The 22,830-nt window shown below is 42.5% G+C and overlaps 1 protein-coding gene across 1 annotated transcript; it reads right to left on the bottom strand.

Annotated features, from left to right (window-relative positions):
* Nucleotides 1-252: 252 nt before the first annotated feature.
* Nucleotides 253-22,400, bottom strand: LOC121305035 (GAS2-like protein 2A). The gene is made up of 6 exons (XM_041236530.1): nucleotides 21,373-22,400; nucleotides 15,097-15,335; nucleotides 14,812-14,919; nucleotides 13,699-13,795; nucleotides 8,400-8,685; nucleotides 253-4,137 (listed from the first exon to the last, which is right to left on the bottom strand). The coding sequence occupies exons 1-6, from the start codon at nucleotides 21,725-21,727 to the stop codon at nucleotides 2,190-2,192; spliced, it is 3,033 nt and encodes a 1,010-aa protein (XP_041092464.1). The 5' UTR covers nucleotides 21,728-22,400; the 3' UTR covers nucleotides 253-2,189.
* Nucleotides 22,401-22,830: the final 430 nt, after the last annotated feature.

The raw sequence follows: 22,830 nt of genomic DNA, 5'->3' as shown, positions 1-22,830 counted from the left end.
TATAACACACAGTGGTATAACCACTTATCCAATTGTATTCCATTTAATAAAATGGCAATGCCTCTATTTGATCTTTATTAGCTACACTTGTCAGTTTAATACATCCTTTTTTTACACCATTTGTTTTGGGGGGGTCGGAGGTTAGAAAACTCCATGAATATGCATGTTTTATCCATGAGAGTGAAAAATAGACCATTTCTTTTTAAAAAATATTTTATTTAAATAGACAAAATCATTGCAAAAATGATTTTACTAAAATAATATATCTTGCATACACAACTATCCATGTCAAAGTATTATCTTATTTCAGAAAACCATTTAAATCAAGAAATATCTGTCAGGCAAGTTCATTACACATCTTGCTGAGATAATATTTCTGGAGGGTACAGTCTAATCAGGATTTTTTTTTAAATGTTATTTTTCTCATAATTTTTGGAATGCCCAGTTATTATTCAACCTGGCTCACCACTGCACCCCCCGAACTCGGGAGAGACGAGCACTCGCTTCTCTGAAAGCTGTCTCCTTTTTTTCACTCTGCAAGCCTGCCGTGCAGCCATATCAGAACTTACAGCATCAGAGGACTGGACTGTTATGAATTGCATACAGGCTGGCCTGCAGTCTCCCGGCAAGCCACAGGGGTCACTGGTGTGCAGTGAGCCAAGAACTTCCCAGCCGACCAACCCATACCCCACCCGGGCAGCGCTTCGCCAATTGTGCGCCGCCCCCTGGGAACTCCCGGTCGGCAGAGGCACAGCTTGGATTCAAAGTGGTGATCTGCAAGCTGCAGGGTGCGTCCTGCAGCCCTTTAATCAGGATTATTATTAGACATACAATAATTTACACGCAATCTTTGAAAGTGTACAAAACACTGCAATTCATGACAATTGGGTCTCAAGTAGTATTTTTTTCATTTGGATTTCCCAGTCGGTTTGCATGCAGCTCATGAAGCAGACTAGACAGCACACTTTGTACACAATCAATTAGAAATCAAACAGCACTATAAGTAGACAGGCCTTGGAGGCTGTGACCTGCCAGGGATATTTTTAAGACTCCACTCTGCTTTGTAAGGGATTTAGCATTCAGTGGTGGTTTGAATATTACTCTTCAGACATTTTAACTGTTGAATTTAGTGCTCATCAAAAGCTAAGGACAATATTAGCATACCCTCTGCTGGCCTTTCAGTCCTCAGCCTCTCTCAAGCAGAGACTGACAGCTGTATAAAATGTGGAGTTTTAATTAGAATCTGAGCTGGGGAAATGAAGCAATCTGGTGGTTCTGACAGGGCGCTCACTTTAACAGATCAAATGACAATACACATCAAGCATATTTTAGGCGCGTCCAATAACGGATCAAAGGGTCAATCGAATAGCTATATCTAATTTGTCCTTTGATAAGCAATGATCGGCAAGGAAGGGATTTCTATCTTACCTCAATCCATTTCGTCTCCGCTGTGCGCCAGAGTTCGCCTCTTCCTCCCCAGCCTCCACCTGCTTTTAGGCTTCGTCTAACGGAGAGGGCAGCTATCCTGCCCCCTTGTGCATGGCTTCCCTACTGTCAGCCTCTCCACTTATTTGCGAGGTAACTTATGGACAGGTACGTCGAAAGACGAGGACAAAGAATGTAGTGTAAAATATGTATAATGTAGTAGTGTCAATCACATGAGTTTACTGACTGAATTATTATCTATCACGTACTATAGTACTGGCGAGATACAAAACTAGGGCACGGGACACACGCACATCAGCTTAAACTGGCTTAGGCTGTCAGCAGTGTGGTTTCAGGTTTTTAAAGACACATTATTCACACTGACACGTTCTCGTTTAAAGCATATAAAGAAAGAGGATCTTCATTTTGAATCCTCCATTCCTTTTTAGCGCATAGCATATATCTGCAATGTTTCTGTCCTGCTCTGAGGTGAATTTACTAAGGGATTGATTTGATAAACCTATAACCTGCTGGGATAAACCAAAGCAGGATTTTAGAGCATTTTACAGTACCAGGGAATCCACATGGATAGGTTGTTAATGCAAACCAGGGTAACTCCCTTTAAATGATCCCAGTGGGGTCTTTATCAAATTAACCCCTAACCAGATAGCATCTGTACAGTTCGATCAATATTGTGCCAACATCTGTAAATAACACACATGGTTAGAGTACAGAATTGAATAGAACAGGTACCCTGGGAGGAACTAAACCCAGGATTCCTCATCCTCATCCCCTGCTCTTTTCTGGGAGGTTTCTTTCCTTCCCGAAATCTTGGCCCCAGGAGCGACGCTTTGTTTCCGGTGCCAGACATCCTCCTCAGATCCCAGGTCATCTTCAGTGGAGTAGAGAGTTGGGATGGAGCTTTGGGAGCCTTGCAAGACCTGAACTGGGTGTCTGGGACTGGACTTCCTCTGGGCTTCCTCTGATGTCCTGTCGGCTGCTGAGCTCCGAGCATGTCTGTAGGACACCGGGGTCGGGATCTTTGATGGTCTCTTCTCTGGTCTGGTGTCCCGTCTGGGCCTGATCTTGGAACGAAGCTTCAGCTTGTAGATTGACGGCACTCTCTCTGGCTTTTTTAAGCCCCGTTTCTGCTTGAACGATGGGGTTCTGGCCTTCACCGGAGGATCTGGAGACCCGGAAGAAGCCGTACTGGAGCCATCGAGGGTGTCCATGGACTTGACCTTCGTGAGAGGTCCACCGGCTATGGGATCTTGGTGATCTGGCCTCCGAGCTTCAGCAGGTTCTTTGAACTCCACACTGGAGCCGAGGGAAGACCAAGACCCCATTCTGTTAGACTGCGCGACATTCAGGCTGCTAGAATCCATACTCCTGGTCTCCCTGAAAGTTGCTGTTCCTGGTTCTACCTGGCCAATGGGTTTGGGTAGGATTTTTGCCACCCAGCTCTCTACATCCACCTTATTGAGCACCAGTTGGCCTCTGGATAATTCAGCGATAACAGCATCAAAGCTGGGCTCGGTTTGGGGAGTTCTGGACCCTTCGGCTGAAGAAACACTGAAGGTGGACGTCCTCTGGCTGCGGGCAGCTTTGGCAGCAGAGGGAACTGAAGCAAGGACAGACAGTCTAGAAGCTGAGGAGAGCTCCTGTACTGTTGAATTCTGTCCCAGGGGAATCTCTGAACCAGCGTCCTCAGTGTTATTGTTTTCATCCGAGTGAACGTCCAAAATCTGCATGTTAGACAAGATCTCATCCTCCAGGCTTCTGTACAACTCAGACTCTTGTTCAGGGCTGATGGGTGGAGGGGTAAAGAGACACCCCCTCTCCATCTCCCCCGCCGTCTCCCTATCTCTGTTCATAGCCCTGTTGGTATTCTTGTTATGGTTGTTTTTCAGGCGTTCGAAGGGCTGCCCCTCCTGGAAAACATCATCCATATCACCCGGTTCAGTCACGTTGATCCGTATCATACTCCCGCTGAGGGAACTGCCCAGGCTGCCAGAGCGGAGAGCATTCTGCCTCGGAACACTCAAGCCTCGTCTGGGGCTCAGGTTGCCATCGTTTCTACCATTACTGGATCCAATATTGGGGTTGCCGAGCGGAGTGGGCGGTCTGTTCTGGGGATGACTGGCTGTTTTACTGGTGACCTGCTTGGTCGGACTCTGAGAACGGGTAATAGCACTAGAGGCCCTGACTGTGTTGGTGCTGATTTGAGTCTGAGGGCTGGCGTTCACTTCTTGTTTTGGGAGAACTTGCTTAGTAGGGCTCCGGCACCGATTAGGTGTTGAAGGCCTGCCTGACGTCAGCCCACCCATTGTGTGAGAGTTTGAAGAGGGGGTGGGAGGTCTGCTAGGGTTATTAACTGGTAACTCCATGCTGTTCCTGTTGGGGGTTTGCTTAGTTTTGGATTCTGAGAACTGGAACTTGGTCCAGGTTTGGGCCAGCCTGCTATCTTTGTTCTGCTGCTGTTGGGGAGCGGGTTCGGCCCTCTGAAAGCCCAGCGGGGTTCTGGAGCGCTGGGGCTCAAGCCGAGGCCCGCTGGCTGGCTGGGCGGGTCTGGGGAGGCTGCCCCCAAGTCCAGGGCTGGGAGGGGTCCTGCACTTGTCTCTCCCAGTCCTAGTGGATGCAGTCTGGAGGGAGCCAGCCTGCCTTTCACTGAAGAGCTGCCTGCGAGAGGGAGTGGCAGATCGCTCCGTCACCCTGGAATTACACATACAGGAATCTGTAAGACCATCCGGAACTTAAAAGATTTATTAATCATAGATAAGATAAATAGCAATACAATGATAAGCCTTTATCTATGTCTTCATTAAAACACATTCCTTGTTGTAAACAAAAGGCTTGAACTGTCAGTAACAAAAATATAGTAATATATAGAGCCCCATGAAATTCTTTTTATTTATTTTTTAAAATAATTTTTAGTTTTATTTTTCACAAATTTCATTTTATTTTGTTTAATTTGCCATGAATTTTGTTTTATTTCATTTCATTACAGATACACATTAACACAACTCAAACAGATGTATATCAATAATATATAGTATACATCATGCATGAACTACATACATATTTTTTATTAAACATTATCTGATTTTTTTTTTTTACATTTTGACATAAACAGACCCAGCACAGCACATTTAATTACCATAATTTCTCATTAGCAGCAGTAACGATAATGTACAGCGCCCACTCTTTTTAATCAACTGCCTATTTACAGTATATACTGCCCATGCCCTCTATAAAAATACAATAAGATGAAATAAAAAATATATATATCTACATTGCCCTACTATTGTGGGGCTATCATAATAATTGCACACACAGCAATCTACCCTTTAGAAAACACGATAGGAATTGTATTTCAATCCCATTGCACTCAAGCAGGGCTCCAGTATGCAAGCTTGGGGTTTCACTGGGTTTTCTATTTAAACACTAAGCAAAGCAGATTCATTCATTCAAATTTATTCAAACCCCATTTGCTCCAGTGCAAATTTTCCATCACTTGAAATAAAACAAAGAATTAGAATACGAATACAAAATATACGCAAACAAGCCATATTTCCCCCTAAAGGAATAAACAGCTAACGCTTAACGAAGGTATCTTTCAACTCCCATTCCAGGTGACAGTTGCACGATCTGCACATCATTATTTTGTCACCGTCAGCTGCAGCATCCCCTCGTGCTCAAATTCTTTGCAGCGTTGTTGAATTGTTATGCGCGGTTTAGGCATTTTAGAAACAAACTTCTCTTCCGTCACAATCTGAATTCCCAAACGACTCGCTCCAAACTATACATCTGCGCAAGTACTAGTCAGAGCTTCTGTTTCCCTTCGGACCGTGCCCGCGGTAAAAGCTGAGCCTTGACAACTACCACTGCAAGTATTTTTTTGCATAAGCCTCTCAATTTTAAAAATGTAAATCTATGTTTGAGTTAATGATTTTTTCATTTTCTTTTGTTTCATGTTTGCATTTTGTTTTATTTATTTTTATATGTTGCCTGTCAGAGGAACGTGTTCGTTTTGAGTCAATCCGGCTTCCCTGTGCAGAGGCTTTGACAGTAAATGTTCTAACGTTCCGTTTCATCTGAGGAGCTGCTTTAAACAGTGCTTAACTGAGAGGAGGGCAAGCTGGGTGTCACGCATATGAAACAGCCTGCCTTACCTGGCAATTTGTAGAACCGAAGAGTATTGTGTCTAACTAGTGCATAGCGAATTAGGCAGACCTGAAGTGCCCTCCATTGAGTCTTTCTGATTGGCTGTTTAACATGTTATCTAGGTCCTTATTGGATAATTGTGCCAACAAGACATGTCGTAACATATGACCCCACTTTCACACATGGCTCAGTCAGGCACTGTTTCAGTGCAGTGGCACCACAAATATGATCCATTTACTACCAATGCAGATTGAATGTCTCACATAATGCAAACCTTGTTTTTAATTGTGTTCAAGTTATCAAAGTCGATGCTATTTTAAATAAAATTCTTTATTTTAAATAACATTCTTTATAAAGTTCTTAATGCCCTCTCTGTCTCATAAGTCACTGACATAAACTGCATACAGTAAGCTCCCAACAAGAAGCAACACAGAACTTTACAACTGGCAGAGATTGTAAAAAATACTGCGAGGGGTAGAGTGTGATCAATGAGAATGTAATTACATTATCCTATCACACCCTAGCCCTTGCATTATTCTCTGTATATTATCACACTCACAAACAAACACAAGCTCAGCGGCGAAGGCACCATTGAAAGCAGGCCAGAACTTGTCTCTGCTCTCACTATATCAAAGCTGACACTTTGTTTCTGGTTTTGAGTCAGGGCAACACAATTATATTGCTCAAGTAATTGATTACCAACTAATCTTTTCCCGTTGGAGCATGTCTCCAAGTGTATATATACTGATTAAGCCTTTTTTAAATACATGTCTTTGGGTGATGTGAATAGCTTTGAGAAAGCATAACTGAAGAGATTAAATCTAAGTGCTGTGGCCTAGCAATAGAAGATGGTAATCCTGGTGTACTGATAAGGGGAGCCACAGGTTGCTATAGGGACCACCCTTGGGCCCGTAGCTACAACCCTGACAGAAGGGCCCTACTTATTAAAAGGTATTTGTCAAGGACAGGTGACCTGAAATGGAATTCGGAAAGACTTTTCCTTTTCAAATGTTTGTTAAACTGGTTGTCATTTGAGTGTTTAATTCCAGCTGTCAAAGTGTTTGAAATTCTGGATGAATTACCTTGATGCGGTTTAAACAGGAACGCTGCTCTAGTTTTTAGATATAAACTTGCTATAAAGACAATCATGATTATATATAGTTATATATATTGTCATCAGTACAGCTCTTTTAAGGTTCTTTTTTGAATGGCTGGACAGTACATATATTGCATAACAGTTTGAAGCAGATTTACTATGAGCTTAATAAGGGCCCACCTAAACATGTCTTCATTGTGCCCAATGAAGCTCCCAATGCTTTGCCATGCTGTACACAATCACTCTATTTCATGATCTAGTTTTTCAAAGTCTGGGATCAGAGGAAGCTTCTGATTCTAGGAACTATATATCCCAGGACAAGCTTTGACAGAAAGACTTATGAGAAAGAAACCCTGGTGAACAGGATAAGTCTGACCTGTCAACTTCCCGGCTCCACAACTCATGTGTATGATCCGGGTTTCAAGGACTTCAAAGCTTTTGCATTACACAGGTGTAACACCTGCTCCAGCATCGATTGAAATGAACAACACTCGGAGCACCGCTGAACCACTGTTCATTGCTGTACATCTACAATCAACAGACGAAATATTCTGACTTTTCAGTCGTTTACCTTTAAACAACCCCATACGTGTTCAATAAAAAAGTAGATTTGAACGTGCATTTTTCGATTTGACATTTAGGGGCTGGTTTTGAGGAAACGTGGTAAAACACAAACATAAGGACAAAGCGCTTTACACCTCAGTTGAAGTGCGCCATGCCCCTGTGATTCTGAAGGGCATTTGAGCTGGGCGCTGGTGGAATTCTGTTAGCGCTGATTCATGAAGTGCAGTGCCCATCCTTTTCCATCTGCATCAGTGCCAGTGGGCGGCATATCTTTCGGGGTGTCACCTCATTTGCATGTCAGCTTTGAGTGATTTTGCTGACAGCACTGACGGGGACTGTGTCTCTAATCAGTAAGGGGCGGTTTATCTGAAACGCAGACGCGGTCGACCCCTTTACGAAAAGGGAAGAGTGAGTGAGTGAGACACAAAACACACATTTCCTATGTCATTTATATTTCTTTATAATATTTCAAATAATAAAGCTGTGTGATCTGGGATGTGGAACATGCCTGTGTTAACTAGGGCTGCTCTGAAAAATACAGATTTATATTACATGGGAACGATTTAATAAATATTACATAGTGTTGTGTGTGTTTTGTGTCTCGCTCCTTCACCACTTGCTGTTTCCTTTTCTTGATGGGAACGACAGCGCCTGTGTTTCAGATAAACCTTTCCTTACTGGTCAGTTTGAGAAGCAGTCGCCCGTGTCTGCGCTGACGTCAAAATCACTCAAAGCTGACAAGCAAGTGAGGCCACACCCCGAAAGATATGCCAACCAGCTGTACTAACACAGATAAAAGAGGACGGGCAAAGCGTGTCACCAAAATTGCATTCCAGGGCAAAGGCAGTTTGCTCCTGTTGGTGCAGTGCTTTGTCATTGTAATCAGAGGCAAACATGTTTTGCTGCAGTGTTAAAGGCGTGCCCTGTCTTCAAAATCGGGCCCTTAGTAAAATCAGGTTAGGATTAAAATGTTGGTTTACCATTTAAATACCTTTACCAGCTTCAAACATGCATGCATACATACATACACACACTCACACACACACACACACACTGAAACAGATACATTTGACACCACACATCTATACATACAAACAAACCAACAAACAAATACAAAGAAATGAAATGAAATGAAAAGAATGGAGCTGACCGCGTCAGAGCTGTGTCCCCAGGGGTCCTGAAGCCAGTGTTGTGTCCGTTCCCATCTGGGGAGGAGGCTGGGAGTCTGGAGCTGCTGGTGCTGCTCAGCCTGAGCCCCTTGGAGGGTGCGGAGGGCGTCCACTCCACTGCGGGCATGGGGCTCTGCGAGCGGCTCAGCAGCAGCATGCTCTGGGGCTTGCCATGCCCTTCCTGTCTGGGGGCCAGCCGGGTCTTGATCTCGTGGACCGGGGTCACCGGCCTCTGAGGGCTGCCGAACCTCATTGCTTGTTTGTGAGCTAAACATAGGGGCAGAGGGGAAACCTATTCAAGACCCTCAAACAGCAAGGATTGAATGTATTCACAAGACTTGAGATGGGGCTTTTGTAGTTTGGTTAACCTCTGAACTCTATGACCGCAGTGGCACCCCAAGTAGTGTTTATTTTCTTGTACAATTTTGCTAATTTTAAGGTCCCTCATTGCTCTTTGCATACATTTGTTCTTTTGAGTGCCATCTTTAAACAGTATCTTCTTTTGTTTTTTATCTCACAATGCTAAACAGCACCCTGAAGACTGAAGCTGTTGAAAATAGACGCTCACGTTATAAAATGAATACAATGACTCTACAAGAGAGCCTGCATAGGATTCGACACACAGGGAATAAAATGAAAATGCTCAATATTTTTCAGATAACTGTGTCAAATGCAGTTGTATCCCAGATATTATTTTCTAGCAAAGCAGAATGCCCAGGTGGGATACAAGTTCTTCATTTTACCCCCTCAATGGTAAACAAGAAGAAGAAAGAGGTGGAAATGTTTAGGACCAAGAAATATATCTTGCAATGTATAAACACACAGCACTAGCGCTTTCTCTCTCAGCCTCGGCAGGTTGATATAATAGAGTGGCTTGGTTGTTGTTTCATTTTCTAGCAAACACAAAGCGTTTTTAAGATTTGTCAGTTGTCATTGTTTCGGAGTGCTGCTGCAGTTGTTGCCAAGAGATATTTATCCTCCCTGTTTTTGTGTACAGTATAAATCACTTATTACAAATAATCACAGGCTTATCTAAATTACAGTTCATCTAATACTGTGTAGTGATGTCATCTCGTGCACAGAACACACAGTCACAATTCCAGTTGGGGGTTATGTGGATAATTATAGAGTAGGTGCTAATTGGCCTCTGTGAAATCACCGATCAGCACCACTAGGGTTATATATATATATATATATATATATATATATATATATATATATATATATATATATATATATATATATATATATGTCGATATATATATATATATATATATATATATATATCATTTGAAGGCTCCCACAGCAGGCTACATGACCTGGGTAGAGTATTTGTTAATGAGTCACTCAAATCTTCAACAGTGGTTCAATCCTGATCTCCACATTGTAGTTTCCACGCCTCACTCGCAGGTTTTTCATTTGACCTCAATACTATAAAATGCTTTGAAGGTTTAATTTTACACAGGCTGTAACTATAGATATATAATATAGATTTAAAACACGGTAGCTGACTTATCAGAACAAGGACACTGACAGAATGAGCTTAGGGAGTCACCTATCTGCTACTCAGTCTATTTTTTCCTCAAATAATGTAATTTATCAGTAAATAGAAAAACTGTGACATTAGGGCTAATGCACACCCGAGTGAGAAATAAATAAACGTGTTGATTGAAATGAACTCATGCACACCGCAGGTGAAATGATCGCTGCTAAATCTTAATGCTGTGTATAGGCTTCAGTTATCTGCTCATTCAGGTCATGCTCGCTGTGCACTGGTCGAAGTGTTTATTCTTCCCCCCATTCTCATGCTTGGCCTGATTCAATAGGTATGTTAATTGTTGTGCATTTGGATGAACAACCAGCCAAATTCAATCATAATATGTGTTCCAAAAATGCCAAAATCCAAAAGTATAATTCACCTGCTAGGCAAATGCCAGCACTAGATTTGTATGCTTTCATCACGAAATATATATAAAGGGGAGGGTACTTCGATTCCCTGAATGCTCTTTTCCCTGATATATATATATATATATATATATATATATATATATATATATATATATATATATATATATATATATAATATACTTAATTAGTTTCATTATGTATAAGAAAAACATATTTTAAGAAATTGAAAAATGAAAAATAAATGGGGAGGCACTTTGGAGAGCATGGGTGTTTATTAACCTGTTGCCAGTAAAACTCAGCAATGATATCAATAAGGACGGACAGTCGAGATCGGTCGCTCTTGCAAGGTACACAATGTGCTAACTCTAGAGTTAGGGTTAGGGTTACAGTTAGGGTTAGGATTAGGGTTAAGGTTAAGGTTAAGGTTAGGTTAAGGTTAGGGTTAGGGTTAGGGTTAGGGTTAGGGTTAGGGTTAGGGTTAGGGTTAGGGTTAGGGTTAGGGTTAGGGTTAGGGGGTTAGGGTTAGGGTTAGGGTTAGGGTTAGGGTTAGGGTTAGGGTTAGGGTTAGGGTTAGGGTTAGCACTTATTGTTAGTACATTGTTTGCAGGGTGTTTCTTATACCAGAAATCATTCAGGCCCATACTGCTTGAGATGACATCTCTTATAACAGTAAGAGACACCCTGTACAGGACTTATTCACTTATTGTATATATTACGAAAAACAAAATGGTGTGAGGGAAGGAGTGCAGGGGTGGAATCCAAAACAAACTGTGATGACTCGTCTTTAATTTGTCTTCGTGGTGACCATACATAAACAAAAAAAAGACAAAAGAAATAGTGTTTCAAAAATCCCGCTGCACAAAACCAAACTCTCCCTCCACCCGTTACTCCTCCTACTTTACTTTCGGACCAACCCCGAACACAGTAGTTTGTTCTTGTTTCTATACAGGTCATCACATCCTGGGGATTGTTTAAAACACCTGTGTGGTCTCAATAGAGCTCTCAAACACATCTAATCTCCAAGTACAGCAGTAACCATTAACCTGCCTGATAAGAAATCCATCAGAAATAAGCTCTTACATCTACCGGGGAGACTGTAGCAGGGCTGCCGGTTAATGATCAGACTCTGGTAAATCAGGTGCTGGAGACATGTTTCAGAGCCCTACTGAGATCATATTGGTGCTTTAAACCTGTGCATTTTAAAATGTCCCCAGAATGTTATAACTGAAACAGAAAATAATGTACAAAAAAGAAAAGTAAATCTGAACTACAAAAACAGCACATCAATTCTGATCATTAATTTCACGCACAAAATAAATACACATACAATAACTGAGCAGTCAATGAGTGAGTCAAATAAACCCCAAGCCACGCCACTGAAAGCAAACCCTTTCTCCCCTTGGACCGTCCTTTAAAGCAGCGAAACATGACTGCCCATCCCCCACTCAGGCAGATGCAGCTGACATGTATGTGAGACGATTCGTAATAACTCTTCACCGAGGACGGCATCGCAAAGGTGTTGAGGGTGCCTGCTGCATCTCAGATGAAGATGCCCTTTTGTATCAATTACATCAGAGACAGGCAGGCAGCCCTGCAGGCAAAGCGATTCACCTCCCCTGACCTGAACAGCTATTTCCAGCACAATCTATACTTGCAGGGAAATCAGCCTCTCTCAGTCATGTCTAACCTCCAGGTTCAGCATCAGCTTGTAACCATAAACCTGTCACCCAGCAGCACTCGTCCTCTCTTGTAAAAGGAGAGCAAAGTGTGATAGAAAAGCATGCTTAAGCACAGGTAAGCACTGTAAAGCCCAGAGAGGTATACTAAGTAAGCATTACCACACTAGAAGTTGTATCTTCAACGACCTGAGAAGGGGGCTGTTTCAGCCTTCAAATGTGTTATTGCACGCATAAAATGGTTTACAACTATTATAACCAAAAACTTTAATCATGTTTTATTGACTGTATCTGCCAATGCAAAACAGTCCCTATTCTTTGGCTGTAAAGGGATGCTAATTGGCTAAAAGAAGGTATTACACCTACATGATTTGTTTACAGACATTATATATGCTGTACACAGGGAGGACAAACATCTCTATGCAAACACATAAAGAAGTCTGCTGTGGACCAGTGATGAGAGCTAATGTGTGATTGCCTGCCACTGGGGCATGTTGTAGCTACTGTAGCAGTGAATCTATTCTAGTGGGTGAACACTGACCTCTAGTGGTTACAGCTATTATGTCACATTACTGGTGTCCACTACAAAAAGACTTTGCAGAAAGCACCTATACACATTTAGGCCAATACCCTAAGGAAAGATGTTTTCCTCAAGTGTTATACTTAAACTTAATAATTAATGTGTTCGTGTCAATGGTCCTCAACGGTTGCCAAGGTGGTTACAGGAAATTGTGGAAACCCTTTCATGAAACAACATCAAGATGTCATGCCACTGTTGTGGTGAGAGACAGACCTTGAGATACTTACAGACAGCATTATACTTTGTCTTTTGTTAAGAGCCTTTGCTAACTATCTCTAGTGAATTATCTGGAAGGTAGCGGCCACTATCATGACGCAGGGGGGAGAGTGCAGAGTGCAGAGTTCAGATTGTGAGTCACACTCACAGACCGGCTCCTCAGAGGGAGAGTGCAGAGAGCAGAGTGCAGGGCGTGAGTCACACTCACAGACCGGCTCCTCAGAGGGAGAGTGCAGAGTGTAGAGTGCAGGGCGTGAGTCACACTCACAGAGCGGCTCCTCAGAGGGAGAGTGCAGAGTGCAGAGTGCAGGGCGTGAGTCACACTCACAGAGCGGCTCCTCAGAGGGAGAGTGCAGAGTGCAGAGTGCAGGGCGTGAGTCACACTCACAGAGCGGCTCCTCAGAGGGAGAGTGCAGAGTGCAGAGTGCAGGGCGTGAGTCACACTCAGAGTGGCTCCTCAGAGGGAGAGTGCAGAGTGCAGGGCGTGAGTCACACTCACAGAGCGGCTCCTCAGAGGGAGAGTGCAGAGTGCAGAGTGCAGGGCGTGAGTCACACTCACAGAGCGGCTCCTCAGAGGGAGAGTGCAGAGTGCAGAGTGCAGGGCGTGAGTCACACTCACAGAGCGGCTCCTCAGAGGGAGAGTGCAGAGTGCAGGGCGTGAGTCACACTCACAGAGCGGCTCCTCAGGGGGAGAGTGCAGAGGCAGAGTGCAGGGCGTGAGTCACACTCACAGAGCGGCTCCTCAGAGGGAGAGTGCAGCAGAGTGTGAGTCACACTCACAGAGCGGCTCCTCAGAGGGAGAGTGCAGAGTGCAGAGTGCAGGGCGTGAGTCACACTCACAGAGTGGCTCCTCAGAGGGAGAGTGCAGAGTGCAGAGTGCAGGGTGTGAGTCACACTTACAGAGTGAAGTGCAGCGGCAGGGGTCATGCTTATCCAGATAATGCTCCAGAGTGTCCCAGCCTCCTCCCACGCGCACCATCACATGATTCCTCAGGATCTAGGGCCACAGTGAGGGACACACATCGCTGTCAGTATCAACCCTGCATTGAGGGCTTCAGTTATAAACTGCCTCAAATAATCAGATTGGGATGTGGAAGTACTACCAGGGTTATTAAAAGTAATTAGACATTTACTTTTTCAGGGCCCCAGCAGATTATTTTTCTCTGTTTCAGTCGACTGAAGCCCATGTGTGCAACTTTCCCTCAGGTATCAAAGTTATCTTTTCTACCGAGCATTAGAACAAGGATCCTGGCCAGTAAACCTCATTGTAAAACTCAAGTGCAAAAACTTTCATGCTGTTATTATTATTATTATTATTATTATTATTATTATTATTATTATTATTATTATTATTATTATTATTATTAATATTATTTTCTAAAGTAATATAAAAGTAGTAATATATTACTTTTATAAGAAAGTAATCACTAATACAATGCATTAATGCACCATAGATCTAGGCAATATATGGCAATATATTAGTAGACCTTGTCGTGATTAGGTTACACTAGTCTGCATTAATACAATGCATTTTAAATGTACAGTTTACTGCGCTGTGTATGTGTAACTTACTTCACTGACTTCACTTGATATTATTTGGGGCAATAAAAGCACAGCATGTTTTTATCTTACTTATTAAGTGAAACCAGTTCATGTTAACAGGAGTGATATTAACCCATTAAGTGCTGGTGTCCTCATTTGAGGAGAGGCTGCTTCATTTTTCAGAGCATTTTTAACTGGTAGAATCTACATGCTATTTAAATGTTCTCTTTAACTAGGCTGTTATGATAACTTACTCTAATTCTGTTAACCTCCAAAGTTAGTCTAAATGTAATGTACCTAACTGCATACACACAGCTTGTGTTGTGATTTTCAGAAAGAATGAATGTGGTTGTTAACGTGTTGAGCGGGTTTCACTCTACTATTAGCATCCCTGAGTGATACTGTGCAGCTCTGGAAAGCAGCTCTGCCTCGTACTCTTCATGTTGTGAGCAGGGGGGGGGGCTGACTCACCCGGACGAAGATGAGCGTGCTGGAGTCCCCCACTTGGTACTTGCCCTCGGACACCTTCACCATGGGGAACTGGCTGGGGCAGGTGCAGCGGCTCACCAGGTACTGCACCTGAAGAGAAACAGGGAGTCAGCGCACACACTCCTCCCTGTAATTCAGCCACTGTGAAAAGCACCGCTAGCCAAGGGGAACGTTTAAGAAGTTACAGTTAATGCCTTTTTCTTAATTCTGTTCTCTTTATTATTCCCCCCCCCCCCCCGGTTTGAACCCAGGTAGTCTCAGTCTCACCATCTGGTCGAGGTTCTTGAAGTCGGACATGCGGCGCAGGGGTTTGTGTTTGGGGGTCTCCACGGGGGGCAGGTCCAGCTCCTCTCGGATCTCCTCCTCGATCTCCTCCTCCAGCTGGATGAGGACAGGGGCTGCCATGCCGAAGCGCGAGGCCCGGCGAGCCACCTCCAGCAGGCACAGCACAAAGTGCTTCTCGTTCTTCCGGAGCACCAGGTCATCTGTCTCGAACATCAGCACGTCTGGGGGCCAAGCAGAGAGTCAGCTACAATACAGCACTGGAGCAAGACATGAACCACACAGCTACAATACAGCACTGGAGCAAGACATGAACCACACAGCTACAATACAGCAAGACATGAACCACACAGCTACAATACAGCAAGACATGAACCACACAGCTACAATACAGCACTGGAGCAAGACATGAACCACACAGCTACAATACAGCAAGACATGAACCACACAGCTACAATACAGCACTGGAGCAAGACATGAACCACACAGCTACAATACAGCACTGGAGCAAGACATGAACCACACAGCTACAATACAGCAAGACATGAACCACACAGCTACAATACAGCACTGGAGCAAGACATGAACCACACAGCTACAATACAGCAAGACATGAACCACACAGCTACAATACAGCACTGGAGCAAGACATGAACCACACAGCTACAATACAGCACCACACAGCTACAATACAGCAGACATGCAAGACATGAACCACACAGCTACAATACAGCACTGGAGCAAGACATGAACCACACAGCTACAATACAGCACTACAATACAGCAAGACATGAACCACACAGCTACAATACAGCACTGGAGCAAGACATGAACCACACAGCTACAATACAGCACTGGAGCAAGACATGAACCACACAGCTACAATACAGCAAGACATGAACCACACAGCTACAATACAGCACTGGAGCAAGACATGAACCACACAGCTACAATACAGCACTGGAGCAAGACATGAACCACACAGCTACAATACAGCACTGGAGCAAGACATGAACCACACAGCTACAATACAGCAAGACATGAACCACACAGCTACAATACAGCAAGACATGAACCACACAGCTACAATACAGCACTGGAGCAAGACACAGCAAGACATGAACCACACAGCTACAATACAGCACATGAACAACACATGAACCACACAGCTACAATACAGCAACAGCTACAATACAGCACTGGAGAGCAAGACATGAACCACACAGCTACAATACAGCAAGACATGAACCACACAGCTACAATACAGCAAGACATGAACCACACAGCTACAATACAGCACAGCAAGACATGAACCACACAGCTACAATACAGCAGCAAGACATGAACCACACAGCTACAATACAGCAAGACATGAACCACACAGCTACAATACAGCAAGACATGAACCACACAGCTACAATACAGCAAGACATGAACCACACAGCTACAATACAGCACTGGAGCAAGACATGAACCACACAGCTACAATACAGCACTGGAGCAAGACATGAACCACACAGCTACAATACAGCAAGACATGAACCACACAGCTACAATACAGCACTGGAGCAAGACATGAACCACACAGCTACAATACAGCACTGGAGCAAGACATGAACCACACAGCTACAATACAGCACTGGAGCAAGACATGAACCACACAGCTACAATACAGCAAGACATGAACCACACAGCTACAATACAGCAAGACATGAACCACACAGCTACAATACAGCACTGGAGCAAGACATGAACCACACAGCTACAATACAGCACTGGAGCAAGACATGAACCACACAGCTACAATACAGCACTGGAGCAAGACATGAACCACACAGCTACAATACAGCACTGGAGCAAGACATGAACCACACAGCTACAATACAGCACTGGAGCAAGACATGAACCACACAGCTACAATACAGCACTGGAGCAAGACATGAACCACACAGCTACAATACAGCACTGGAGCAAGACATGAACCATACAGCTACAATACAGCAAGACATGAACCACACAGCTACAATACAGCACATGAACCACACAGCTACAATACAGAACAACACAGCTACAATACAGCTACAATACAGCAAGACATGAACCACACAGCTACAATACAGCAAGACATGAACCACACAGCTACAATACAGCAAGACATGAACCACACAGCTACAATACAGCAATACAGCAAGACATGAACCACACAGCTACAATACAGCAAGACATGAACCACACAGCTACAATACAGCACTGGAGCAAGACATGAACCACACAGCTACAATACAGCACTGGAGCAAGACATGAACCACACAGCTACAATACAGCAAGACATGAACCACACAGCTACAATACAGCAAGACATGAACCACACAGCTACAATACAGCACTGGAGCAAGACATGAACCACACAGCTACAATACAGCAAGACATGAACCACACAGCTACAATACAGCAAGACATGAACCACACAGCTACAATACAGCAAGACATGAACCACACAGCTACAATACAGCAAGACATGAACCACACAGCTACAATACAGCACTGGAGCAAGACATGAACCACACAGCTACAATACAGCAAGACATGAACCACACAGCTACAATACAGCAAGACATGAACCACACAGCTACAATACAGCAAGACATGAACCACACAGCTACAATACAGCAAGACATGAACCACACAGCTACAATACAGCAAGACATGAACCACACAGCTACAATACAGCAAGACATGAACCACACAGCTACAATACAGCAAGACATGAACCACACAGCTACAATACAGCAGAGCATGAACCACACAGCTACAATACAGCAAGACATGAACCACACAGCTACAATACAGCAAGACATGAACCACACAGCTACAATACAGCAAGAGCAAGAACCACCACACAGCTACAATACAGCACTACAGCAAGACATGAACCACACAGCTACAATACAGCAAGACATGAACCACAGCTACATGAAGCAAGACAGCTACAATACAGCAAGACATGAACCACACAGCTACAATACAGCAAGACATGAACCACACAGCTACAATACAGCACTGGAGCAAGACATGAACCACACAGCTACAATACAGCACTGGAGCAAGACATGAACCACACAGCTACAATACAGCACTGGAGCAAGACATGAACCACACAGCTACAATACAGCACTGGAGCAAGACATGAACCACACAGCTACAATACAGCACTGGAGCAAGACATGAACCACACAGCTACAATACAGCAAGACATGAACCACACAGCTACAATACACACACAGCTACAACACAGCACAATACAGCAAGACATGAACCACACAGCTACAATACAGCAAGACATGAACCACACAGCTACAATACAGCACTGGAGCAAGACATGAACCACACAGCTACAATACAGCAAGACATGAACCACACAGCTACAATACAGCACTGGAGCAAGACATGAACCACACAGCTACAATTTCATTTCATTCATAAGCTGTCTCTAGAACTCAGATTAGTGTGGCAGCGATCCAAGATCACGATACAAGCTGAACAGAAAATGATGATATCCCGACATTATCATGATAAATGATCATCTGGATCTAGAACTTTTGTATTCTTGTAAACTTCCAATAGTAGCACAACAGTACATATCATTAAACTGACCACAACAGTAAATTGACTTTAATTTCAGTGAATGATGTTGGATTAAGAAAAAGAATAGAAAATCAGTTATATTGACAGCAGGTAACAATATAAATACTGATACTGAACCAACAGCAAAACAAAACTGCACTTGAGAATGTTGCTATGGGAATGAGAGCTATAGTCCTCAGCCCCCACTTGTGGGAATGTTGCTATGGGAATGAGAGCTATAGTCCTCAGCCCCCACTTGTGGGAATGTTGCTATGGGAATGAGAGCTACAACTCCTCAGCCCACACCTGTCACTCTTTTCAATGAATCATTGTTACAAGCACAGTTTAATTGTGCTTTCCTATTCACTTAGTGTAGACTAAGACTTCTACTTAAAGGGCTGTCCGGAGAACTCTGTGGCCAGAGCCCTATTGACATAAAACAGTGTATTGAGAAACCCAGGCTCTTATTGTATAGAAACTAAACATAACATTTCCATAGACACCCATAACCATGCTGAAGCTGTATAAACGATGTCCACATTCTATTAGATATACAACATCCTCCCATCTCTAAAGAATCCATAAGGGAAGCTACCGTGCAGGCATAAAACACTCTCCACAGGTTCTATACAGGTGCTGAAATATATATATATATATATATATATATATATATATATATATATATATATATATATATATATATATACAGAATGTACAGGGCTGACTCCTTTAAAAACACTTTAAAGACTATTGTATTTAATTCCAGGTGAAGTCAATGTTTTCTGCTACAACACTGTAAGTGCCTGTGTTACAGATAAAAGGACCCCACCTGAGCCTTTATACTAGAATCCCATGCTGCTCAGAGCATCAGGCAGGTGGGGAACCTATTACCTGTAACGCAGGCAGGAAGTGAATGGGGAAAGCAAGAGATTTATTTGATCACCCTCTGCCGTGCCGGAGTAAGACACTGCTGGATTGTTCTGAGCGTGTTTCTGCACTGGGGAGTCTCCTGTCACTACAAACAGGTAGTTGATGTGACCCAGGGATTCCTTGCTGCTGTAAAATGGTGTAACAAATCTCCAGCGGGAATCGTGAAATATCTTGAAATACCGATTTTATACAGTTCTTACTATAGGGTGATCACAGCACCCTCCTTCCATCAGACACAGCTGTGTGAGGATGAATGGGTTAACTGGAGGAATAAAGAACAGACCTGTGAGAATGTTCTTGCACTAATGAGAAGGAAGGCATTGTCTGAAACCCTTTAGAAAGGTTCTTGTGACTGATGGAGATTCCACAGCTCATTCGTTACAGGCTGTATTGGCACATAGGAAACACTAATGCATTTGTTGTAGAAAACATTAAGACTTCTATTTGAAAAAATAGTTTCTTTTCGAATGATATTCTACCCTTGATGGTTTTTTTAGTCCACCTTAATTGAAAAGGTTTAATTCTGCATTTGGCATTTTTAGATGGGATGCTTGTTTCATACGGTATTGCAGTAATACTAAAAGAAACTATGTGACAGACATGTTCAAACACATTAAACAATACAGACAACACTTTACATGAAGTGTCTCTAAATACTATGTCTAGTAGTTACTGAGTAAATACATGCCTACTTACACGTAATTACAATGTTATTATGCATAGTTACAATGTACTGCATGTATTAAACGTGCATGCTATATGTAAGTACACAATTGTATCAGAAAAGGGGTTGGGTTTGGGTTATATATTGCAAATTGATTGCGTGTAAGCGCACATGTATTTACTATGTAAACATTACCTAAATACAGTAATTAGAGACACAATATAAAGTGTTACCAACATACATCACATTACGAAGACTTCTAGTTGAAACGTTTGTCATGTAATTGTATGAGTTTATTTTATTATTAATACACGTATTGAGCGGGTTACAGTGACTTCGTATCGCACATGCATTCCGCCTCAATACTGGGGCGCTTCACCAGCTTCTGTAGTTATTAGACTGGTCAGACTGACTGGTGATGACCTAGTATAGACACCTTTGCGTGCAATGACCCTGACTGTATCATAGACCTCGTACTGAACCCGTTCAACCATTTCATGCATTGCAACCTCATAAGGGGATGGATTAAAAAAAAAAAAAAAAAAAAACTGGTCTCGTCTTTATATCACAGGGAAGACGCAAATGCATGATGACCTCATACGATTATGTCATTTTTACTCTTATAAAGCAATTACCAATTTTGAAAATAAATGTAAATGAAAAATATATTAGTGTCCAAAACTGTTTTTTTTTTCCCAGCTGTATTCAATATGTCACGCATGAAAGCGTTAAGAATAAAACGTGTCTTAATCTTTTAAGTGTATCCAAAATAAACATTGCTGATTATAGAATTTCTAAAACGTTTTTTCTAAATAAAATCAGGTAAAATATATATATATATATATATATATATATATATATATATATATATATATATATATATATATATATATATATATATATATTATATGCTGCCAACTTATTATGCTGCCAACTTTAAAAATGGAATACTGTGGCAACAACTATTAGTTCACTCTGTGTTGGAGCTTCCACATATGAGCACTAATCAAAAAACTTTTTTTTTTTTTTTAAAACCGACTTGCCTTTAATATGCATTTGATTTCTGCTCCAGTTGATAAAATTAGATATGTTATCCCGTGCCAGGAACGTTGCAGGCTGAGCCGAGCTGACAAACGTGACTCCCGACCGGGGCAGCTTCATCCTCTCAGCCAGACTCGGGTATTCCCGGAGAAATTCAGCCGCTGCCTGGGTGACGCTGTTGGCGTGGTGACACAGCAGAGAGCCTGTCTCCAACACCTCGAGAAACGTGTCCACATTGATTTCAACCCCGTAGAGATCCTTCAGCCACTCCGCAAGGTCTTCTTTCATCGCATACAGGTACTCCTCGCTTGACCTGAAAGGCCGTATGCTCTTGGTCGCGCTGTGGACCCCAGACATGTTGCATTCATAAAAATATGAATCACATATACTTAATAATGATAAAAACAATTACTATTTTAAATATCAATATCCAGTTTTAGGCGGTAAAGTTCATTGCTATTGTTTTTATTTATTTTCATATTCCTGCATTCAGAAACACTCCCAAGTTGCTAAGTGCTATATTTTCACAACTGTTATTATTTTATTATGATTAACAGTTACGACAAAATGTCACCACGTTGCATGGCGCTCCATTCGTGTTTTTATCTTGAAAATACTTTAAAAACACGTTCAATTCCATAGTTTTAACAAACTGGATATTTATTCGGTCCCATTGCTTATCAGTGATCTGTCAGTGCAGCCTCAGAATGTCCCGTTTTTCTCCCAATCCCAAACTTTTTGCCCGGGTGCAGTCTCCTGTTCCCACCGCTCCTCGGAGCTGATTTACCGTGTGGCTTGTCCTGCGCTTCGTGTAAACGAGGATACCGAGATGTCACACCCCTCTGGAGTTTTGATTGTTTGTTTCCTCCTTATGTGTAGCGGCGATCTCTTAGGTTACGAGAAGCTTGCTGAAAACACTCGGGTTAACGCTTTCACTGCCAGGCTCGCCGGGCTTGTTGCTAAACGAGTTCAAATGAGGATTGTTGTTCATGTTTACAACTACTCTGTACATATTCCCACATGCAGTATGAATTCGTTACCCATATTAATTACTATACAACAATATACGGCCAAACATTAAAGCATAGTAAGCAGTCTTTCTCAAATAATGTATGCATTCTATAGTGCAAAACTTTACATTGCATAATATAGTCTTATTACAGTACTGTTATCAGAGTCTACTATACAGTAGCGGTGTAGTGTTAGAAAGTGGTACATTGTCAGAATGTGGTACACGTACCAAAACGTGACTTGTAGAATTTTACTGAAAATAAAAAAGTACTTTTGGTTTGTAACAAATGTAGTATCAGCATTTAATGCATATTGAATGCATGTGTGCATTATACAGTTATACAATGTGAAGTATTCTTTATGAAGGTTATAAATGCAATATAGTATCTAGTTCAAATAAAGGCCACTGAAATATTCCCTAATACTACTATACACTTTTAAACCTAAAA

Source organism: Polyodon spathula, chromosome 41 (genome assembly GCF_017654505.1).
Source record: "Polyodon spathula isolate WHYD16114869_AA chromosome 41, ASM1765450v1, whole genome shotgun sequence".
Taxonomy (NCBI): domain Eukaryota; kingdom Metazoa; phylum Chordata; class Actinopteri; order Acipenseriformes; family Polyodontidae; genus Polyodon; species Polyodon spathula.
Note: the sequence above shows the minus strand (reverse complement) of the source record. Positions and strands in the feature narration are given on the sequence as shown.

Coding starts and splice junctions, on each gene's coding strand:
- LOC121305035 (XM_041236530.1), bottom strand. CDS start 21,727: ATGTCTGGGGTCCACAGCGCGACCAAGAGCATACGGCCTTTCAGGTCA. Junction 15,336..21,372: donor AAATCAAATGCATATTAAAG/GCAAGTCGGTTT, acceptor CTTGGCCCCCAG/ACGTGCTGATGTTCGAGACA. Junction 14,920..15,096: donor TCAAGAACCTCGACCAGATG/GTGAGACTGAGA, acceptor GTTTCTCTTCAG/GTGCAGTACCTGGTGAGCCG.